We start from the raw sequence: 22196 nt of genomic DNA, 5'->3' as shown, positions 1-22196 counted from the left end.
CATTCTTTAAGCTGCTGGGAATTCCTTCCTTCTCTCTTCTCTTCCTTAACCACTACATATGGTTTAAGATTTAAGTAAAGTATCATCTCCAAGAAGCTTGCAAAGAACTACCAAGGTCTAGGTTAAGGGCTTTTCTTATCACTTAACTTTAAAAAGTTATATTGAAATTATCTGTTTACTTATCTCTCTCTCCTATTAGATTGTAGACTTAAAACAGGTCTAGGAAGTAGTTTATAGTATCCCCAGTATCTTACACAGTAGACACAGAGTAGGTGTTCAGTCAATGTTTGCTGAATTGCCAGAGTGTGCTGACAAAAGTGGGGCAGTTTTCAGAAGGAGTTTAAAATAGAAACTTCAGTTACATATGATTTACTATCTATTTTTCTGTTACCCATATACCTGTAAGATCAACTACATCTATGTTCATCTACACATATATTTTTCTTGTAATATTTATTATGAAAGAATTTGACTTAATATACATTATTTGTTATCTTACTCACTCTGTTTGGAGGAACCCTGTGCTTTTTGACAGCATGAAGTGGAGAATCAACTTCACTATTTTTTTGATCCTAGATAAAGTAGATAAATAAAGTAAGGGGTTAAAAAAATAGATTTAAGGGGAATAAAAAACTTTATGTGACCATCTCATTGTGATTTGTGAATGACTCACCTCAGGGGAATCCAAAACATTTCCTTTTGTTTTTTTAATTCTTCTTTGGAAAATTTCATCTTCACTTTCACTGCTTGTTAATTGTTCATCTATAATTTATTTAAAAAATAGTAAATCTGGTCAAGAGATTTAAGTTTATCCAACCACAACTATCTTGATGGGTACAGTAAGAATTATTTCTGGCAATCTCAACATTTATTTACTCTCAAGCAAGATAATTTTTCATAAATTATCATAATTTTTCATAAAATTATCTGGGCCCAAAAGATAAAAAAATAAAAACCATGCCAGTGAAGAAATTAAAAGATAGTATCTCTTAAAAGCTTTTGCACAGCAAAGGAAACCATAAACAAAATGAAAAGATAACCTATGGACTGGGAGAAAATATTTCTAAATGATGTGACTGACAAGAGCGTAACTTCCATAATACACAAACAGCCCATATAACTCAATAACAAAAAACAACCCAAACCAAAAATGAGCAGAGGACCTAAACAGTCATTTCTCTAATGAAGACATACATATGGCCAATAGGCACATGAAAATATGCTCAATATCACTAATTATCAGAGAAATGGAAATCAAAACTATAAAGAGGTATTACCTCACACCAGTCAGAATAGGCATCATTAAAAAGTCCACAAATGATACATGCTAGAGAGGGTGTGGAGAAAAGGGAACCCTGCAACACTCCTGGTGAGAATGTAATTTGGTGCAGCCACTATGGAAAACAGTATGGAGGTTCCTTAAAAAACTAAAAATAGAGTTACCATGTGATCCAGCAATCCCACTACTGGACATATATCCAGAGAAAACTCCAATTTGAAAAAATACATGCATCCCAATGTTCATAGCAGCATTATTTACAACAGCCAAGACATAGAAGCAACCTAAATATCCATCGACAGATGACTGGATAAAGAAGTTTCAGGGTGTGTGTTGTGTGTGTGTAATGGAATACTACTCAGCCATAAAAATAATGAAAAAATGCCATTTGCAGCAACATGGATGGACCTAGAGATCATCATTCTAAGTGAAATAAGCCAGAAAGAGAAAGAAAAATATCATATGATCACTCATATGTGGAATCTAAAAAAAAGAGGACATTAATGAATTCATCTACAAAACAGAAATAGACTTGCAGACATAGTAAACAATCTTATGGTTACTGGGGAAAGTGGGTGGAAAGGGATAAATTTGGGAGTTTGAGATTTGCAAATGTTAGCCACTATATATAAAAACAGACTTAAAAAATTTCTTCTGTATAGCACAGGAAACTATATTCAATATATTGTAATAACCTTTAATGAAAAAGAATATGAAAAGGAATATATGTACATATATGTATGATGGAAACATTATGCTGTACACCAGAAATAAACACATTGTAACTGACTACACTTCAATTAAAAAAAAACACTGTAGGAAAGAAAAAGCTGGAATGTCTTCTATAAAAGGCTGAGTTGAATCTTCTCTTGTATCATCTGAATCATGAAGACTAAGAGTGATCCTAAGAATACAGCTATGGAATTTCTGTCCAAGCCTCAAATGATTTTCAAAGGAATTTTCTTTTCCCATATGAAAAAAAGAGAGAACACAGGCACTTATTCAAATTCTGAAGTTCTGAAATTATAATTATATTTTTAAATTGCACTTTATTGTACACACATACAGCAGGCCATATTTATCCAATGAATAGGATGTTTTGCTTTAGCTTCAGTGATATAAAAATACATATTAGATAAGCATAAGTTTTCTACCTTGTTATTAAACATTCCTTGAAAAAGAAAAAGAAAAAAATTATAGGAAGGGAATTCTTTATGTAATGCCAGAAAGTTTAGCAATATTGCAGTAACACAGAAAGTAGAAATTGTACCTAATGAATGAGGTGATCTAGGTAAGATTTCCAGATAAAATACTTAAGGTATTGCCTGTGCTTCTTTCTGTGAAAGTAAAATGTGAAACGAGAGAGGGGAACTAAAGAAAGTACTATTAAACAGTTGAGACTTGCTAGTTTTGAAAATTAACAACTTCTCAAGCTGGTGTACAATGTTAAATTAAGGAATCTTCCAGGCAAAGATCTGATCTAGAATACTACCAGGAAAATGTTGTCCAGGTGATGCTGAGGATGTGACTGTGAATGCTTTAGGACCTCAGAAAAATCAAACGTGGTGCCTCAAAGTACCATTCAGTCAGATAAAAGGCTCCTTAAACATTTTAAGAATGTCTCTTACAGATCCTCTCAAACAACAGGCCTTCTAAGAAGATTAAGGAACTATCTCTAGACATCTCAGCAAACACCAAAGGTAGGGAAGGATTTACCTCCAAAGACTTGTGGGCATGGCTAGTATCTAACTGAATAAACCTCAAGGAAGAGTCACAAGAGATCCACAAAGATTTATAAGAATTACATGGGAAGAGAGGCCTTCGGATCCCCACATTTTCAGTAAAAGAAACAGGCTGAGAAAACTGCACAGGTGCTACCTGTTATGAAAAAGGATCAAGCACCCAGAGGACAAAGCCAAGAACCGCCGAGAATTATTCCCACGCTTTGAGTACTAATCAAGAAACTTTCAGTCTCAGTTCTACTGGACTATAGAATTGCTGTGGACCTCAGATATCTGTGTGCCTCCCATCACCCTCCCCTTTCTTTCAAATAAGCCATCTTGGAAGCAGATTCTACATGCTCCGTCAAATCTTCAGATGACTGCAACCCTGGGTGAAATCTTGGCTATAACCTCATGAGAAATCCTAAGCCAGAAGACTCTATTTGGAAGATTCAGACCCTTAAGCAGTCTCAAATTCCTAAACCACAGAAACTGTGAGATAAATGTTCTTTTAAGCCACTAAATTTGTTTTTTACACAGCAATAAAAAACTAACACAAAATCACACCGTAAATTTCTCCTCACATTCTGTAGTAATAAAACATGCATCCAGACAGATAAACCTCAATAAATCCTTTTTGTAGATGATCACTGTATAATCCAAACAGTTTCCTATTTTTTGTTACCTTCTAAGAAAGCCAGAGTTGAATGCAGGGCTCAAATACAGTAACCAAATCATTCTAGGAGGATTTCCTTTTAACCGCTTTAGAGGTATATTATTATATACATATAGCATGGCAAATAATCTTAAGTCTTTTATTTCAATTAAGTGGAATACTAAATACTAAATATTATTCTCTAATAAATAATTCCCTTAATGCATATGTATTCAGAATTATATTGCCCATGGTTAGTGATTAAATACAATGCTAAAAAAAGTTTTCATGCAAATATGACAAATGACAGAAAAATTATCCATTAACAGACTTAATATAAAGGTGTTAAAGCAAATATTAAAGGATCACAGGCAATATATACTTAGTAAAACTACACGTCACAGTACATCCAAAACTATGCAGTACAGTTTTTTAAAATTAACCATGTTTCCATAACTTATTTTAAATAAACTTTATCTTAAATAAAACATCCATGAATCATGCTGTCAATGTTAGTGAGAATAGAATAAGAAAAATGAGAACAGATAAGAACAAGACTTACAGAGGAAACTCTCATTTATGAAAACAAAGAGAAAGATTTATATAGCAAAATAATTGAGAAGTAAGACTCTATTTGGAAGATTCAGACAAGACCACAGAAGATCCACAGAAATCTGACTTCTGTAATCTAATTCTACAGGTACAGGAAAACCAGGAAATAGATGTTTAGTATTAAAATGATTTAAGTATTCTTTAAATTCTGTTATAGAACTCAACTCTAGCTTATGTATAGATTATTACAGCAGGACATATATGAATTTTATTCCTTATGGCTGAGGAAAGAGTAGTTGTAGGATAAAATGAGAGATTTATACACTTTCCTTCTTTCTCTTTGTTTTCACTTTTTAGCACCCAAATTCTCTCTTGATTATTTTCAACATATCCAAATCATAAATATTCCTAAGAAGCCAATATAAATATCTATAATAAAAGTCAACGTTTCCAATCTAATCCAGTTCAAAATTTTGTCATCTTCTGGGCCTCCTGAAGGTCCACTATCTTATTACTCATTTGGTAGTTATTTCCACATTTTACTGATATCTTTCAAATGTACATGTCACACAATTGTTTGCATCTTATAATCAAGGACTAGGGGCCAAATTTTACATTTCTATATTTCAGTGTCTAGCATAATTCCTTTCCCATGTCATGCATGCCATAAATATATGTAGATAAAATGAATCTTATATCAGTAAGTATCAACTTAAGAAATATATAATACATCAATTATCTAATTCCATACACCATATACTGAGAAATTACATTTTGAAAAATTACAGAATCTGATCCATATTACTCACTCTAGAAAGATTTATGTGTTTTATAAGGACGGACTCTTACCTTTACCAGAATGGCAGGATTGACGCAGATTGATTTGCTCCCTGCTTTTAGTCTTTTCTACAGAAAGTCCTGAATCATCAAAAGTTGAATGCAATGTTTCTTTGGAACTTTGTAGATTTACTTTTCCCTTATTAGAATCTGATGTCCTAGCCATTTCTAATTTCTTCTTAGAAAGTGAGTTCAGTGTGTTTGATTCAGAAAGTGGTGTACTCATAACTTTTTCTTCTACTGGCAAAGAAAACTGAGAATAACCAGGAGACATAAATTCTTTATTCTTCGCTGCACTCATGGGAAAATGTGCAAAAGTTGGACTTCGCTTATCTTCACTTGATGGGATAGTAATGGTTATACCTGTAGAACTATCAACATGACCTGCTTGATCTGAAACATAATTTGCATCACTTGTCTCCTTAGTATCTAAACATCTTCCAGAAAGATGATCTAAAAATTTATTCTTATTTGTATCTGGTGCATGTTCTAATACTTCATCATCAGAATCTGGACTACAAAATCCTAAATCAAAGGTAACAGAAAATAAATCCTTAGAGCAGTCAAAACCATATTCATCATTCTTCAGTTTTTCTTCATGTACACCTCTCAAATCTTCATGAGATTTCCAGTTATTAGTATCACAGATAATTTGATCTTGGGGTTCAGAATTATCATCTAACAAAAGTTCATCAGAAATGAAGAACTGAGAAACAGGTGCCACATCATTTATAGCATTTTTGTCTGACACACATAAAGATTTGCATTTACTATTCAAGGGAGAAAGACTCACATCATTAAACTCCGTATTAACATCATCAAATAGCAGTAAACTCTCATCCTGGTCAGTATGCAATATTGGGAGGCCATCGTTATCAACATCATGATTCTTCTCTTCAACAAAATACTTTGGAGGGCCTATGTTTACTTGCATATGATTGCTGGATACTAAATTTTCATTTTTAATACCTTTATGTACTTTATCATAGTCACAGAAGCTTGATTCATCAGAAATCTTATCATTAGTTGTACCATAAATGCAACTTTTTTCAGAAGGATGAGCAGTAAGTGAAAACTCTAAATTCTCTTGAGAATTTACAGCTGAATATGACATTAAACAGGTGGATTTATCCTTTTGTAAGTGCTCTGTGTAGGGTAGAAAAAGCAAGTTCTCAGGTGCAGAACCCTTAGCAATTTCATATTCCAAACGTGAGAGTCCACTGAGAGGTGGAGGAGAATGGGATAAAAATCTCTCTATGTTAGCTAGTACCTCGCTTGTTAATGAATGACCGTGATAAAATTGGTCATCTATTCCAGCTATATAAAGCTCATCCTCAAATGGAAGCAATAAAGTAGATGAAAGAGATTTCTCATCACTCAAGCTGTTATAACCAGAATCTGAATTTCCAGTAAATGAACTAGTAGATTTACTTGTAAACTGACATTCTGTCAATAATTCACAGGACTGATTAGCAACATTTTCATTGCTGGCACATGTGGCAGTAACTTCATCTGTATCCAATGTCCTTTCATCATTTAGTAGGTCTACCTGACAAATATTCTCAACAATAGAATTACTATCAGTGTCTAAAGGCTCCATGACAACATCCTTTTTTTCTTTTTTAGGTTGATCTTTTTTAAGTTCTTTAGATGCTTTTTTCTTTAGAGAAACAATTTTAGTAGGTTTGATACGAGTTTGTTTAAAAACTTCAGCACATTCTTCACTGGATTCTGTCATTGAGAATGATTTGCCTTTATTTATATTCTTTGTAAATGAAGATTTCTTGTTACTAGCAAAGGTTCCATAGGCAAAAGGATTATACTCATGCCTGGGCACACTAGATGTTGAGCTAACATCTTCCATTTGTAAATAAGATTTAACTTCCAATTCATAACTGCATTCTCCCTATAAAGAAGGAAAATGAAAAAGTCACAGGGAAACAAAACAAAAAAGCCAGTTCTATGAGAAAAGTTTTACTCTGTTAAAATATTTTCTAAGCAATATTACATTATTCAAATGATTTTCTTTTATACCTTAAAAAATTATTCTAAGTCAAACAAAATTAGAAATGACACTACTGTGAAATCATCATAAATTATCTTTAATCAGTTAATATTTTTATATTCCCAGTACCTAATACATGGAAGACCCATGATAACTATTTGTAGAAAGAATTTAATGAATATATAAAACAAGATTATAAACACTAATTTTTTTCACTTCTAACATTTAATTGAATAATTATTCTAATTTCCTAAAAATAGATATTTAAGAAATTAATACAAATAAATAAAAAATATACATACCTGTATTAGATTTACTATCTTGATGAAGGTAAAACTAAGAACAGCTTATAGAACATCTGAAATAAACGTACCTGTTTGTCTACTAGGCTGTAGGCTAGAATATACTATTTTTAACAAATTCCCCAAGAACTCTTGCAGTAAATGTCCCAGTCTTAGTTATCTTTAAATCTAAAACTACAGTCCCCACCACCCCTGACACATCCTTCCCTCTCACCCATGAATGCCACTTTAGTCAGGATTCCTCTACTAATCAGGGACTTAAGCAGTTAATTCTCCACTTTTTGAATAATAAATACAATAAATATTAATGTGAGAATGTCTGTCTCCCTGCCAGTAAATATGTTCCCCATAGACAGAGTATTTTATCTGACTTCTTCACCAATGTAGCCACAGGGCCTAGAACAGACCATGCCATACAGAAGGCACTAAAAAATGTGTTAATTTGATGGCACAGGCTTTCCTGGGATTTACAAATAATTACTTTATTTTCATGAATAACAGCTAATAACAAAAATCGCAGCTACAGCCTACTGAGTAGTTACTATGTGCCAGTTACTAATTCTAATTGCTTTACATGTATTAAGTTATTTAATTCTCACAACAACCTTATGAAGAAAGTATTATCATTATCCCCATTTTACAGATGAAACTGAGGCACCGAGAGGTTAAGTAACTTACAGATGCACAATTACTAGAGGTAAAGTTGGAATTCTAACCCAGCTATTTTGAATTTCACAATCGTAACAAGTTCATCATTCTAACTCTCTCAAGGAAGAATAACCAAGAAACTGCTCGAGGAATCACTAATTCTCTAAACCACCAGCAGGATATAAGAGACATACCAAACGACCTATACAACAGAGAATACAATAAATCCCAATCTAACAAGAATCCTAAAATAGCTTTATAAACATTTTATATAAATCATTAAGTATAGTAAAACTTTGACTCTAAGTCTATCAATATTTACAGATGATGTTCTTCTAATTAGGTCTACTTCTCTTAAGACAGAAAACTGGTTCCTTACTGAGATTACAAGGAGCTATATAGAAAAACAAAATAGTCTAGCTCTGATTATAATTAACACTTGTTTCTTACAGTAATGACTTCAAATTAAGAAGAATAAAGATGAAGTGTTCTAGTTTCACTATCATACCAGCAAGAGAAAGTTACAGTAGAAGCCTACCTCTTCATGTCTCATTCCTTCTATCATTTGCATAATGTTTATGAAATGGTGACATCGATCTGAATGGTCAACTTGATACGTAGGCAAAGGATGATCCTGCCACAGTCTCCATTCAGAGAGAGAGAGTTGATGAATTCCAATGGTTGGTTCTTGAGTCTGATTAATGATTTTTAACATAATAAAAACACACATACTCAGATTTCACACACTGATTTTAAAGAAAGTAATTTCATAAAGTATAAAGATGTCCTTTTAAATACATTTTAAAAATCACTGTTACATGTATTGCTTGTAAAATTGGAAAGAAAACAATAAATCTTATTAAAAATGAATAAATAAGTAAATGTTACATGGGTTGCTCTTGGCCAAATTCCTATTTATATAGTTCCAAGTTAAGAGCAAATATTTAAGAAAATGTGTGACTTGAAAATTACTGTTTTGCTAGATTTATATTCTACAATCTAATAAAGAGGCATTCATAACCTCTCAGTAATACTGATCCCAATTCTTCGTGCCTGCTGCCATTCCTGACTTTACCTGTTAGTGAATAAAATACAAAATCTGAAGACCCATATATTTCAAGCCCTATAAATCTTCTAAATGGAATCTTTCCTGAGGTTGTTTTTCTAGTTCTCCAGGTGTATATGTGACCTATAATCAACTCTCTTGACTTTCATTAAGTTCATCAATAACTTGTTCAGAATAAACAAAATAAACAACATTCAGTTTAGTTTTACTGTAATTTCAAAACAAATATTAAAAACCAGTTTGCTAAAAAAGTTTGTACAAAGATTCTCATGACAGCAAATTTTATATTAGTAATATATTGAATAATCATATAAATTATGCCTACATAAAAACGTTTATATGCAGAAATTAATAAAGAGAACTAATGTAAATATATTAGTCATGTAAATATATATATATAATAAGGAATATAAGAAAATTAGTTATTTTACCAAGTTAGACTTTAATATTCTTTTTTAAACTGCTTACATTCTCAATTTTTATTTAAGTTGACATTCTGATCATGAACATTCACCTACTGCATAATCACTATAATGAGTATCTGAAAACATGTTCAACTTACTTGTCTGTTCTCATTTTGTAAAGACAGAAACTGAACTTGAGGCAATGTTATTTCCTTAGTTCCATCACTGTCTCTTAATCTGTATCGTTTGTTCCATAATTTAAATTCTTCTTCAGATAAGAACCAGTCTTTCTTTGAATTACTTTGCCTCATTTCTGTAAGTTGAAAAAAAAATAGCTGAAAAGAGGTTTAAAAAAATCTGCTAGGCAAACACAAAATGTATGACATCAACTCAAACTCTACCTGTTTGTCTACTCATCTCTGCCAAACCACTGATTCTATTCCTTAAAATTAGTTTTCTTCATATAATCACTATCACTTCTTGCTTCTACCTATCTCCTAAACTTCTCTCATCTCTTTGAAAGTACTAGTCCACCCTTCTGTCTAGAGCTAATCTTTGGTAATGACTTCTTCATTAACAAACAGCGCAAGGTAACTAGGCTCTCAGTCTTAGTTTCTTTTGCACTCTCTCTATTTTGCTGTCTAAGATCTGGCAGGAAACAGATAACTTACAAATGAAAACTCATATCATGATTATATCCTAACATTATCAGAAAAGTTTTGTGAAACTGGTGGGGAATGCAGAGACGCCAAGACTAAAAAGGGTTTTTGGCTTAAGTCTTAAATAGGGAGGGTGGGAGAGGGGTGAAAAGGGGGCAGGAAAGATCTACTGTTTTAAAAATATATATTTTTAAACGTATAGTAAATTAACCTTTTTTTATTTCCATAATCTCTATAAAGGAAAATAATCACCAACATGGAAAGGATTAAAAATATAAAGCACTAATTCTGGTCCCAATACAGATGAGGGTAGGAAAAAAAAAAAAAAAACGACTACCAAATTAGGAACCAGGGAACTTCTGTCTTAGCAATTCCCAAATACTACATAGGAAGAGACTTCTGTAAAATAAGGGGTTCGAACTAGGTGATCTCTCAGGTCCCTTTCAGATCTAGCAATCTGAGATGCTAAGACTTTTGAAATAGAAAGGTATTCCATTCTCCTAGTTACTTAAAATAAATTCAGACCTCTAAGCCCAAATGAATTATATACCAATATATAGAACATTACATTTATACACGCTATCTTGGCAGGATGAATCACTGACACTTGAAAAATTGGAGAGAATGGGAGGAAAAAAGCATAGAAAAACAAACATAAGCTAATATTTTTTTTAAGGCAGATTCTAGAATTTTACCATCCATCCCTAGTAATATTTTAGAAATAATTATGAAACATACAGTTAACACTTACAAAAATAAAATGATCACTAAGAAAAATTTATGCCAACCAAATGAAGTTTTGATGCTATTATTGGTTTAATAAATTCAAAAGAATTCAAAATACATTTTCATTTTAACCAAAAATTTGGCAAAGTCTTATAAAATGACAGGCATATTCCTGTTACATGGACTTGCATTAGGTTTAATAGGCACATTTTTGCACTGATTAATGGCTCTGAGTTAAGGGAAAGAACATTAACAAATTTAAGTGAATCCAAAGCAGGTGACTAGAAGGGAAAGAACTTTGAAACTTCATAGTATGAAACCAGTTGAGAGGTACTATCTTCAAATATATAAAGAACTGCCACCTAGGTGAACCAAGGATCAAAACCATTCTTTGTATCTAGAAGCTGTGCACAAAGGAAGTCCCCTACCATTTCAGTAAACAAAGGATGTTGGGGCCATCAAGCCAACAGCCACTGCAGCTGCCCTGAGAGGGGTTCAGTATAGAGAAAACCAGGATACTGGCCCCAGATAGTTAAGATGCATATCAAAGGAATAATTTCAATAAGCCCAATTCTTGCATCTTCCCATCACAGAAAAGCACTAAAATCATTAACTTGAAATGTCTGTTTTTTGTGATTAGCAGTAATCTTTTGATGTTACACTGAATGGGTTTTTTTCCCCCAGCAAAAACTCCTATATACCCTGGCTCCTCCCCTACCTCTTTGGAACAGTCCCTCAGAGCTATATGAGAGGCTGCCTTCCTGGGCTGTAGTCCTCAGTAATGCCCCAAATGAATTATTCTCAACTTTTGAGTTTTGTTTTCTTTTTTTCAGTCGACAAACCCAAAACCAAATAAATGAGTATAAGGTTCAGAGACAGGTATTTTTTCAGCAGAAAGACTTTTTCTATATGGACTATTCAACAATGGATGAACCCTCATAAAAGAATATAATTTCCATTACAGAGATGTTCTGTTGGGGCTGGATATACATTTAACAAGAATGCTGCAGAAAACATTCCTACCTTGATAGGCAATTGGTCAGATGACCCCCAAGGTTTCTCCCAAATCTTAGACTCTAACTACATTATTTTATGATTCTTTAAAGCCTTCCTTAAAGATAAGCAAAATTCAAAAGAAAAACTTTTTGTTTCTCATTTTTATAGTGCTAATGTTTTAAGGTATTTTCTTGCTATCACCAAAATCTCTGTATTCTTAAGCTCTCATACTCTGCTCCCTGGCGCCAAAGTATTTGTTTCTCACTGACTTAATATCACCAATAACTTAGTCTAACTTCACCACTATCTGGTGTAATGATAAATTAAAAAAAAAAAATCTCTCCTTTGCACAAAGGGAAAGAAACCACTCCCCCTCCCTTTCTAGGAGCAATTCTAGCTACACCTAATGTTTGTAATCCTTTCTTTAACCCTTTGATACGTATGCAAATCTTTGTAAAGGCAAAGCTAGCCTCTAGCCAGCTTTTCAACCAGAAATGATTTCTTAAGGATAGAGGAACCACCTCTTTGAAGTATAAACATCAAGGAAGATAGTGTCCCTATCTCCTAGACACCAGGGAGAGTAGCCCTGACATTTTCTCTGAGCTGTCCCTATCTACTTGTCATAGAGACAGAAGTTTTATTATTTCTTTGGATGAAGTGCAACTAGCTAACACAAATGGATACGTCAATTACCAGGGGAATTTGGAGTGAAATAAGAAAGAACATACAGCAAATGGTGCTACCCTCTTATATGAGGACAAGTTACTGTTAATCTTAAGAATGTGTATGTAAAGGATTTGTAACTGCTTGGGAGAATGAATAGGATAGAATTTCTTTCTGTCTTTGTATTGTCTTAGTGGATGGATTACAATGTACATTGTAATACAGTTTAATGCTTATTCAATAATAAAATGATTTTTCTTTTCTACAATTGTAAAGAAGATTCTCTAGGTTGATAGGATATTTAAAATTTTCCCAACACTGGGTTTCTATCACTCTGTACTGTCAGTGTCTCCTTCCCTTTGCCACATGAATAATCTCTTAACCTTTCCAAAGGGGACACCCATAACATCCTAAATGTATCAATATATGTCCTGCTAACTAACAAGAGAACAAATGTATGTCTCAAGTGCAGAATTTTTTATTTACCATTCCTATGGGAAAAGATAGATGACTTTCGCTGCAAATTCCGAGAAGGCTTCTCTGGTTCAAAGACACCATGAGTGATGAACATCTTATGTAATTGTGGGTTGATTCCATCAGGAACCATTCGTGGACTTCCTTGGTAAAAATGAAGGACCTGCTTGTTACCTGAAATAGCTTTATAAATACTTCTTTTGTTGGACTGACTTTGATTATAAGTCTGCAAAAACAAATAAATGTCATATTACATTATTTCTGTAATAATCACTTAGCCATTACAGGCAATTATTATATTAGTCTGAGTTTATTCTAAACAGTAAAATAAACTCTGATCCACTTAAATACTTGGAGGATAAAATATCTGTTGTCTTAAATTTGAAGCCTGTTCAATTAACTCGATGAAAATCATTTCAAAATTTATTATTATAAAAGCTTACCTTCAAAAAAAAAAGCTTACCTTAGTAAATAACTATACTGTACAAAGGAGATCTATCTTTTCTTTAGTATCTACTGTCTTTGAATAAGGCTGGTATTTACATATAAGTGTAAATTGCTTTTTGAATACTATTCCGGTATTTCAGCTTGTTCATCTCTCTACATGCCAGTTTTCTTTACTGTGTGTAAGAAAACTATTAGTACTCCGCTTACGTGGTTGTTGACAGGACTAAATAAAATAATGCAATTGAAGCACCTGGAACATTGTCCAGCCCAGAGTACGTACTCACTAAATGAAGACTGTTATGACTATTTAACAGATAAGAAAACTAACACCCCAAAAGAACAGTTAAACGACTTCCCTATGATAATACAATTAGTTAGAGCCAATTCCACTCAGTGATAATACAGACTTTTAAAAGCAACAGACATCTCATTTATTGGGATCATTTTATAGATAAACTGGATGTTACATAAGAATATGCTTATCATATGAAAAGTATTAGGTAAAAAGAATTCGGTAAAAAGAATTTTTTCAGGATGATTCTTAAAGGATTTATAAAATATTTTAAATCAAATTTTTAAAACTATCATAATTAATGAAAAAGTCTTTACTTGGTATAAAATGTGAAACTATTTACTTGGCCACAGAAAGAGTCACACTGAGTTACAAAAGTTAGTTAATACTTTAGTGTGTCACAAAACAATATTATGTACTACATCATATTTAGGAAGCCCTGTCACCCAAGATTACAGCAAAGTATGAACATAATTCAAATCCTTTATCACTTAGAATAGGCATCAGCAAACTTTTCCATAAAGAGCCAGAAGGTAAATATTTCAGGGTTTGCAAGCCACACATTATCTCTGGCTGATATTCTTGTTGGTTGGTTGGTTGGCTAATTGATTGATTTAGGCAACTCTTAAAATGTAAAAAACCATTCTCAGCTTCACTGTAGTAAAAAACAAACAACCAACAACAACAACAACAACAACAAGAAAACAATTTTAAAAACCCTAAACTAAATACAAAAAAAGGGCCTTAGGAGCATAGAGAAATAGTAAGAAAGAATAATACATATTGATTTTGGTATCTAGGTGCCTATAAATTAATACTGAAGTACAAAAATGTGTTTCTTTATATGGATAAAAATTATAAAACTGAATCCAGTCAAAAATTCTCCCAATTACAAGAAAAGAGTAGGCAGAATTTAACACAAAAGGAAATAAAAATCAATCACAATCACCTACAGATTGTTTGGACTCTGAATGTTAATAGATTGATATTTGTCTTTAGGCTCTATTTCTCAGATTTCAAAGATCAAATTACGTTTCTACAAGTCTACTTACACGTTCTTCTCGTCCTTCTGCAAGGATAACAACAATCCTGCCTTGACGTTTGCGGCCAGTTCTACCCATTCGTTGTACAAGACGAATTGGGCTCTTCTGGGCATCAAAACATATTATAAGATCAACTTCTCCTATATCCAAACCTTCCTCCCCAACACAAGTAGAAACCAATGTATTGTAACCACCGCTACGAAATTGTTTCACTACCTGAAATTAAAATGATTTAAAATTAAGTAGATGCAAGCATAAGAGAATAGCAGATCAAAGCATACTTTTTCCATTTGCCCCAAAATGCTGAAACCAGATTAAAAATCAGCACCCAGGATACCATCGAATAGGAAAAGAAGCAGCCAAATGGCAATACAAGCCAAAAGAGATGGTGGTAAAATACAAAGGGCACTCCTAATTCCTTTGCTTTAATAATGGTTGTGATTCTAAAAGGGCTGGTTAACAATTTACACATAGATGACAGTATTTTTAACATCACTAAAAAGAGCATAAGGCAGGTAAAATAGCCCAGAGCAATTAGTGCTATTATCATATCATAGACCTAAATTTGTAAGTAAATTTAACAATAATAGTAAGTTTAATAGTTAAACTATTGTTAGCTTAAAGTAAGAATGTTTTATTACTCCTAGAATTCACATCTTACTTTTTGTATTGTCATTCTGGTGAAGGGGAGCAGAATATGCCACCCCAAAATATGACTGTAGGTGTTTAGAACATGCTGCCCCAAACTATGCTGCTTTGATATATTGATTATTTTGAGCTGCAGGCTTCCTATCAGCATATCGTTATACAGCTCAACACGAAACAAACAAAAACGACTTCCATCTCTGCTGTCTTTTACAGTAAAAATCCATGAAAAACGTATATACTTGCTATCTTCAGCTCTTCTCAGTGGTGGTTTGTCTCACCATTCCACTGAAAATCTTTTCAAGGTCATTTGCCATCTCACCTCTTAATCAGATAGTCAATTCGCAGTTATTATCTTATATGACCTACCAGCAACATTTATACATGTCATCACTTCCTCCTCCTCATTTGGCCCCAAAATACCACACTCTCCCATGCTTTCTCCTATTTCACTAGCTACTTATTCTGGTTCCCCAGGGCTCAGTCTTTGGACATCTCTATCTTCATTCAGCCACCTGGTAATTTTATCCATTCTCATCCATTCTCATCTATATGATGATTCCCAGCTATATATTTCCATTAATCCCTGAACCCATGAACTCAAGACTTAAATATTCAATTGTTTATTCAACACCTCTGTTTGATGTTTATAACAGTGTTACTCAAAGTGCAGTCCATCTACTATTTATTACTGATGCTGGTACTGGTTCACAAACCATTTATTACTGACTGACAAGACCAGAATAATTAAGACTAAAGGTTTAGAAACTTGACAGTTATTCTACATTTGTTGACTCTAATAATAAAAAAAAATTTAGGCAAGAACTTTGTTTTTCATTAATTTTACTTTTCTAGTTATTCAGTTTTACTGTAATGTTCAGAGGTATCTCTCTGTAACATACTAGGAGGAAATAAACTGGTCCTCCATCAGTTTTTTCGTTGCTGTTTTTATTTTTTCAATTGAAGTATACTCAGTTACAATGTGTCAGTTTATGGTATACAGCATCTCCATCAGTTTTGACAGTTTGAAAACCACTAATCTCAGAGGCAGGCCAAAGTTAGCTTGTCTAAAACCAAGCTAAAATTCTCTACAAAACTTGACTTTCCTGTGGTCTTACCAATCTTAGTTAACAGCCACTCTTTTCAGTCGGTCAGGCCGAAAACCTTGGAGTCAGCCTTCACACTGCCTTATCACATTCTACTCTAAGTTGCCAATAAGTGCTGTCAGCTTGACCTTCAAAATATATCCAGATACCAACCATTTTCTCATACCTTCCCTGCTAAAACTCTAGTCCAAGCCACCGTCATCTTCAGCTTGAAGTACTGTAGTAAGTCTTCCAATTCTTCCTGTTTCCACCCTTAGCCCCTGTGGTTTATTCTTAAGATAGCAGCCAATATGATCCTTTCAAAATATCAATCAGGCCATGACCCTCCTCTGCTCCAAATTATTCCCATCCAACTCAGAGTGAAAACCAAAGTCATTAAAATGGAAATGACCTACAAGGCCCTAAAGAATCTGGTCCCCCAACTTTCTCTCTGAATTCATCACCTGTTTCTAAGCAAATGAATAGTTCAATTACAACTACTTGCATGAAAGCTTATTTCAGAATAAAAGTGCTGTTATGAAAGTAACTATGTATAGGAGTAATAAAAAGGGTTGTTACCCTGGCCTACATTAAAATATTATTGATAAAAGTGAGTAAAAGACAAAGTCAATAAAATCTATGTTTCTTATTGTAACTGACAAACTCAGGAAATGACTTTAGGTAATAATGAAATTGGTAAGAGACCAGGTTGGGTTCTATGAGTATTTCAAAATGCTTGACCTCCTAGGCAAAAATCCACTTCTTTTTTCATTCATATATAAATGCTAACATCAGTAATAATTACCCACTAGATGCTGAACCCTTTAAAGTACTTATTAGACTTGAGATAGGGAAAAGTGTTACATCCAGACTCAGGAAAACTTCTTAGACTCTCTCTGCCAGATCCTGTCTGCTTAAACAGACTCTTCTGAGTGCAGTGAGGACTGGTAAAATCTATTAATGTTGACAGAATCAAGAAAGTATCTTTCATAATGAATTAGACATTAAAGACATGCCTAATTGTCAGAGGTTACTCAAGTGTAGACCTATAGCTAATCTGCAAAAACCTGTATATGGTTTATAAAATCGAGTCTAAAATTTCCAAAAAAACATATCATAGTAATCAGAAAATGTATGACCTCTATTCAGAGTATACAGCTACCTTAGATACCACCATGGTTTCTTTCCTCTGACCATATTTTTAAGTTAAGATTTTTAAATAACAAAAAAAAAAAAGTGATAAGCTCATTATTTGTTTGGAATAAATAATTAAAGTGACTTAAATAAATAGTAAACACGGATTGAAGGCTCTACAGTATGGTTTCATTTAATGCTTACAATAGCTCTGTGAAGTATGCTTACAGATAAGAAAACCTGAGGCCAGGAAGTAAAGAATTTCCAAGTGGAAGAGCCAGGATTCCAACCTACATAGTATGATTCCAGGGCCTTTCTGCTTAACCATACTTCAAAAAGAAAGTTTCAAAACCACAAAAAAAATACTTTTTTGGACTTTCAAAATATACCTAGTTTTATTTACATATTTACTGTAAAATTATCTTTATGATGTAGCCAACTGACCAGTGAGTTAAAACAGAAAAGGTCTAAGTGCAAAGCTAATCAATTTTATTTTAATAATCATCATCTCCAGAATAATTACCTCCAGTTGCTCCTTCTGGGTAAAACCCTTCATGCTTTTCCCTGAGGCATGGCCAACAAAAGTCATGACTCTAATAACTGGCTGATGCTGTAAAAGCATTTCTGCAATTTCTTGAACACTATCTCGAAATGAAGAGAAGATCATAACTCTGGTCTCATCACATTTCTTTTCAGACCTGTTTTGAGCTATATAAAAAAAAATACTTTAATTACAACTTTTTAAAAAGCACACAGATAAGAACTAGTTGAACAGATAAGCCTGAAACTTTATACTAAGGAATGACAATTCTTTCAAAAAAATAATTTCAGGCATCTTAAACCTTTGCTGGTATCCTCCTACCTTTTCTAATAATCTTAATAAACTTGGCTCCCTATCTCTCATTGGCTGTCATAAAATAAAACCCTAAACAAATCAAATAAAAATTACCTCTGACCAGTCCTTCAGTTCATGCATGATGCCTGCTATTCCCCTTTACCTTTTAAATCAGCAGCACAGGACTGCAGAGCTCCCACTGCTTTTGTAAATCTTCCCTTTCCTTTCTGCTCACTAAAGGCACTCTCTTACTGCAGGCCATAATATTCTGTCCTCAAATTACTGACACTTTCAGATTCTCCAAGGAAAGCTGCAGAATATAGCCTACAGTCAATCACCAGCCTGCTCCCAATGTCTGTCTGCCTCTTGAGAGGCAGAAGAATGCATGAGTAAGAACATGATTTGGAGGCTGGGCCATTCACTCTCTTTAAGCTTTAGTTTATTCATATCTAAAATGGACTGAGGTAAAGATTAAATGAAATAGTAAATATAAAGTATGTAGACTTGCATTTAGCAATTGGTTAGTAATTGCAAGTTGTGCGGGGCTTTTTGTTGTATTTGTTTTCTTTTGTTTTTAACCTTGTACGGGATGACTTTGACAATCCTTCTTTGTTAAATATGACTCATATTATATCAATCATCATGTGTATGCCAGGGATTACACCAGAATTTGTATATTAATTTAGTTTTTATAGCAACCCTATGACTTAAATGACTTAGTACATACAAAGTTAATGTTCAGTACATAGGGAAAAAGAGCTGCCATTGCAAGGAAAATTATTCCAGATTAAACCTTTGAATCTCCATAGCATCAAGCCTCTACATCTGACCAGCTCTTGATCAATAGCTATTTTCAGTGCAAAGCTATCTCCTTCAACCAGCCACAGCCTGCCTTACCATCTTCATTCCACTAAAGCTCCTCTACCAAAGTCATCAATAACTTCTATGTTGCCAAATTCAGTGGATGCTTTTTGGTTCACCTGACCATACTTCTCACAGTCTACTCCTTCCTATTGAAATAGTCTCTTCCCTCAGTGTCTCTGATACTTCACTTGTCTGGTTTCTTTCTCAATCTCCTTTGTGGCATTTCTCCCTCTGAACTCTAAACGCTGGTATTCTGCAGGACTAATTCTGGACCCACTCTTGTCTCTATAAATTGTATTCCTGGTGATATGATCACATCCACTCCTGAAACTTTAAATACTGCCTTTATGATGGTAACTCCAAAATTTATGCAGATATACGTAAACAGATAAAAATAGCACAGACCATTCTCCTAAGATTCAGATTCACTTATCCAACGCCTACACATCCCCACTTACATGTCTCAAAAGCATCCTAACATTTGCTTTTTCTCCTCTATGTTGTTCTTAATTTTCTCTTTGTTCATGCATTCATCTGGAAATACACACAGACATACCCTTAACCCAATGATTCCTTTTATTTTCTCATACCCTATGTCCAAACCATCAACAAATATTGTTGGCTCCAACATCAAAATATATTTAGAATCTTCTATAACCACTTCTCATCACTACTACTGACTTGGTACAAGCTACCATCATGTTATCATCTTAGACTATTACAACAGCATCCTAATTGGTCAATGTCTACTTTCCACAAAACTACCAGAGTAATCTTTTTAAAATGTGAATGCAAGTCAGATCACATCACTCTGCTGCTTTGAATGCCTCTGGTTTCACAAAGCCCAAGCATTCATAGAATAAAATCCAAAGTCTTGACTTGACCTACAAACTCTGTGTGATCTTGCCCCTGGCTACCTCTCCAACCTCTGCCTATACCACTCATCCTCATTACACTACTCCAGCCAAACTGGTTTGGTTACTTAATCTCACCAAGCACTCTACTGCCTCAAGGCCTTTGAATCTGCTATTCTCTCTGCCTGGAATGATCCTCTTAACAGAAATCCACAAGGCTTGCTGCCTTATTTCATCAGGTAACAGCTGAAATATTACCCTGCAGAGAGGCTTTCTCTAAAACCCTATATAAAACAGCCTCCTTCATGACTCTATTTCCTTACCTAGTTTACTTCTCCCTACCATTATATTATGTATTGTTTTACAATCTGCTTCCCTTATATTGCCCCAGACTGACTTTTCTTTTTCACATAATACCTATTCTTATTCCTACCATCCCTCTGTCCTATATCCTCCAAAAATTTTTTAGCTTTTTTATATTCATTATAAAAATCAATATGAAATAATGAATAATTGAAAGCCCACCTTCTCCATAAGAAATGTTAGCACAAACTAATGAGTCAGAGTTTTAGCTTTTTCAATAACTTTGCTTGCTTTGAGGCTATTAAATATGACCTACCATTCCATGACTTGAAGTGTTCAACTACAACTTCTTCTAATTTCTTTAATTTTGGATGACTATAGCAGAATTTTTTATCTTCATCTCCTGGGGGGTAAAGAAAAAAACAAAAGAAAGCAAAACAAAAAATAAAACATTTTTCTGTATTTTTCCATATTGAATTACATTACTGTATTTTAATTATCCTTTTCAAAATGGATTTGTGAAAACTTGCTTTTTTCTCTTTATTTAAACATTAAGTAGCACCTGAGTAGCCCATAAGCCTTACTATAAAATAAACTTTAAATTTTTATGAAAATTTCATACTGTGAAAGAATCCAACTGGGAATCAACAACAAAGTAGAAGGGAAAAAGTCATTTAGTTAAGCTATAAATCAGTTTTTGGTAGCTTTGAGAATTTTCACTACCAGGAACAACTACTACTAACTTCTACTATATATTTAAAGTTTACAAACTACCTGAATGTGTATTTATCCTAAATTAAAGAATAAAATCTGTTAACATTTAAGAGATCTATTGCTACAGAAATTAAAGTAGATATAAATAGACATGTGGATTAGTGGAGCAAAAGTTTAAAATTAACCTTGATAAAGAGGAAACAATATAAAATTTTAAAAGAAAAACCAGACCTTTTTGGATAGCAGAGATGCCACTTGCCGAAGAACTACGTGTATGTGCAAATATGCACTCTAGATGATTATAGAGTTTCATGAAGGCCTCATTTCTGCTAAGTTCATTTTTAGCCCGAGTCATTCCTTCAGAAATTAAGAAAATATTTTCCCAATAAATAAATTTAATAGAAAAACAAATCAAAGATATTATTTATTTAAAAGAAATTAAACTTTAGCAAGGAAAGGAAGTTTTTTCAAATTTAAAAATGAAAACCAGCAAATTTTTCCAGTTCCACATTCGTAGGTATTAATAACTGGGCTTGCTTTTTTCCAGCAATTTATCAGAATCAAAGAAACATGGGCTGGCACCTTGATCTTGGACTTCCTAGCCTCCAGAACTGTGACAAATATATCAAACGTATGTGTGTTATTTAAGCCAAAAAAGGAAAAAGAAACAAACATGGCCGTTTGTTACATAACTATTTCATTGTTTTTTTTTAAAACGATCACCTAAGTAACCCAAAGATCAATATATATCTTTAACCAAAATAATACATGTCAGCATTTCTTTAAATAACTTCATATAATTTACCTTTAGTTCCATCCATAATTCCACAAAGGAAGAAGTATAATGATCTCATTCCCATTTGCTGCAATAATTCATAACCATGGTATAAACTAATACAAATAGCAAACTCTCCTTCGATTATGCCTTGTTGCATTCCCTGGAAAAACAAGCATATATCAAATTTACACAGAGAAAGAAATGAGGATACATGT

At 33.3% G+C, this 22196-nt stretch overlaps 1 protein-coding gene across 4 annotated transcripts in view; it reads right to left on the bottom strand.

Moving 5' to 3' along the window:
- Window positions 1-22196, bottom strand: part of FANCM (FA complementation group M) — a 75922-nt gene that overhangs the window by 40627 nt on the left and 13099 nt on the right. For all 4 annotated transcript variants that reach the window (XR_004320681.1, XM_032481962.1, XM_006183217.3 and 1 more), the window contains 11 exons: window positions 22009-22141; window positions 21435-21560; window positions 20806-20892; window positions 18157-18341; window positions 14779-14985; window positions 13000-13213; window positions 9628-9782; window positions 8538-8693; window positions 5057-6950; window positions 674-762; window positions 504-572 (listed from right to left, as the gene is read on the bottom strand). Coding sequence is in view for 3 of the 4 variants with exons in the window: in XM_032481962.1 (XP_032337853.1) it covers window positions 504-572; window positions 674-762; window positions 5057-6950; window positions 8538-8693; window positions 9628-9782; window positions 13000-13213; window positions 14779-14985; window positions 18157-18341; window positions 20806-20892; window positions 21435-21560; window positions 22009-22141 (3315 nt within the window). In the remaining variant the exon portion in view is untranslated. The remainder of the gene's footprint in view (window positions 1-503; window positions 573-673; window positions 763-5056; window positions 6951-8537; window positions 8694-9627; window positions 9783-12999; window positions 13214-14778; window positions 14986-18156; window positions 18342-20805; window positions 20893-21434; window positions 21561-22008; window positions 22142-22196) is intronic.

This window comes from Camelus ferus, chromosome 6 (assembly GCF_009834535.1).
Source record: "Camelus ferus isolate YT-003-E chromosome 6, BCGSAC_Cfer_1.0, whole genome shotgun sequence".
Lineage (NCBI taxonomy): Eukaryota > Metazoa > Chordata > Mammalia > Artiodactyla > Camelidae > Camelus > Camelus ferus.
Note: the sequence above shows the minus strand (reverse complement) of the source record. Positions and strands in the feature narration are given on the sequence as shown.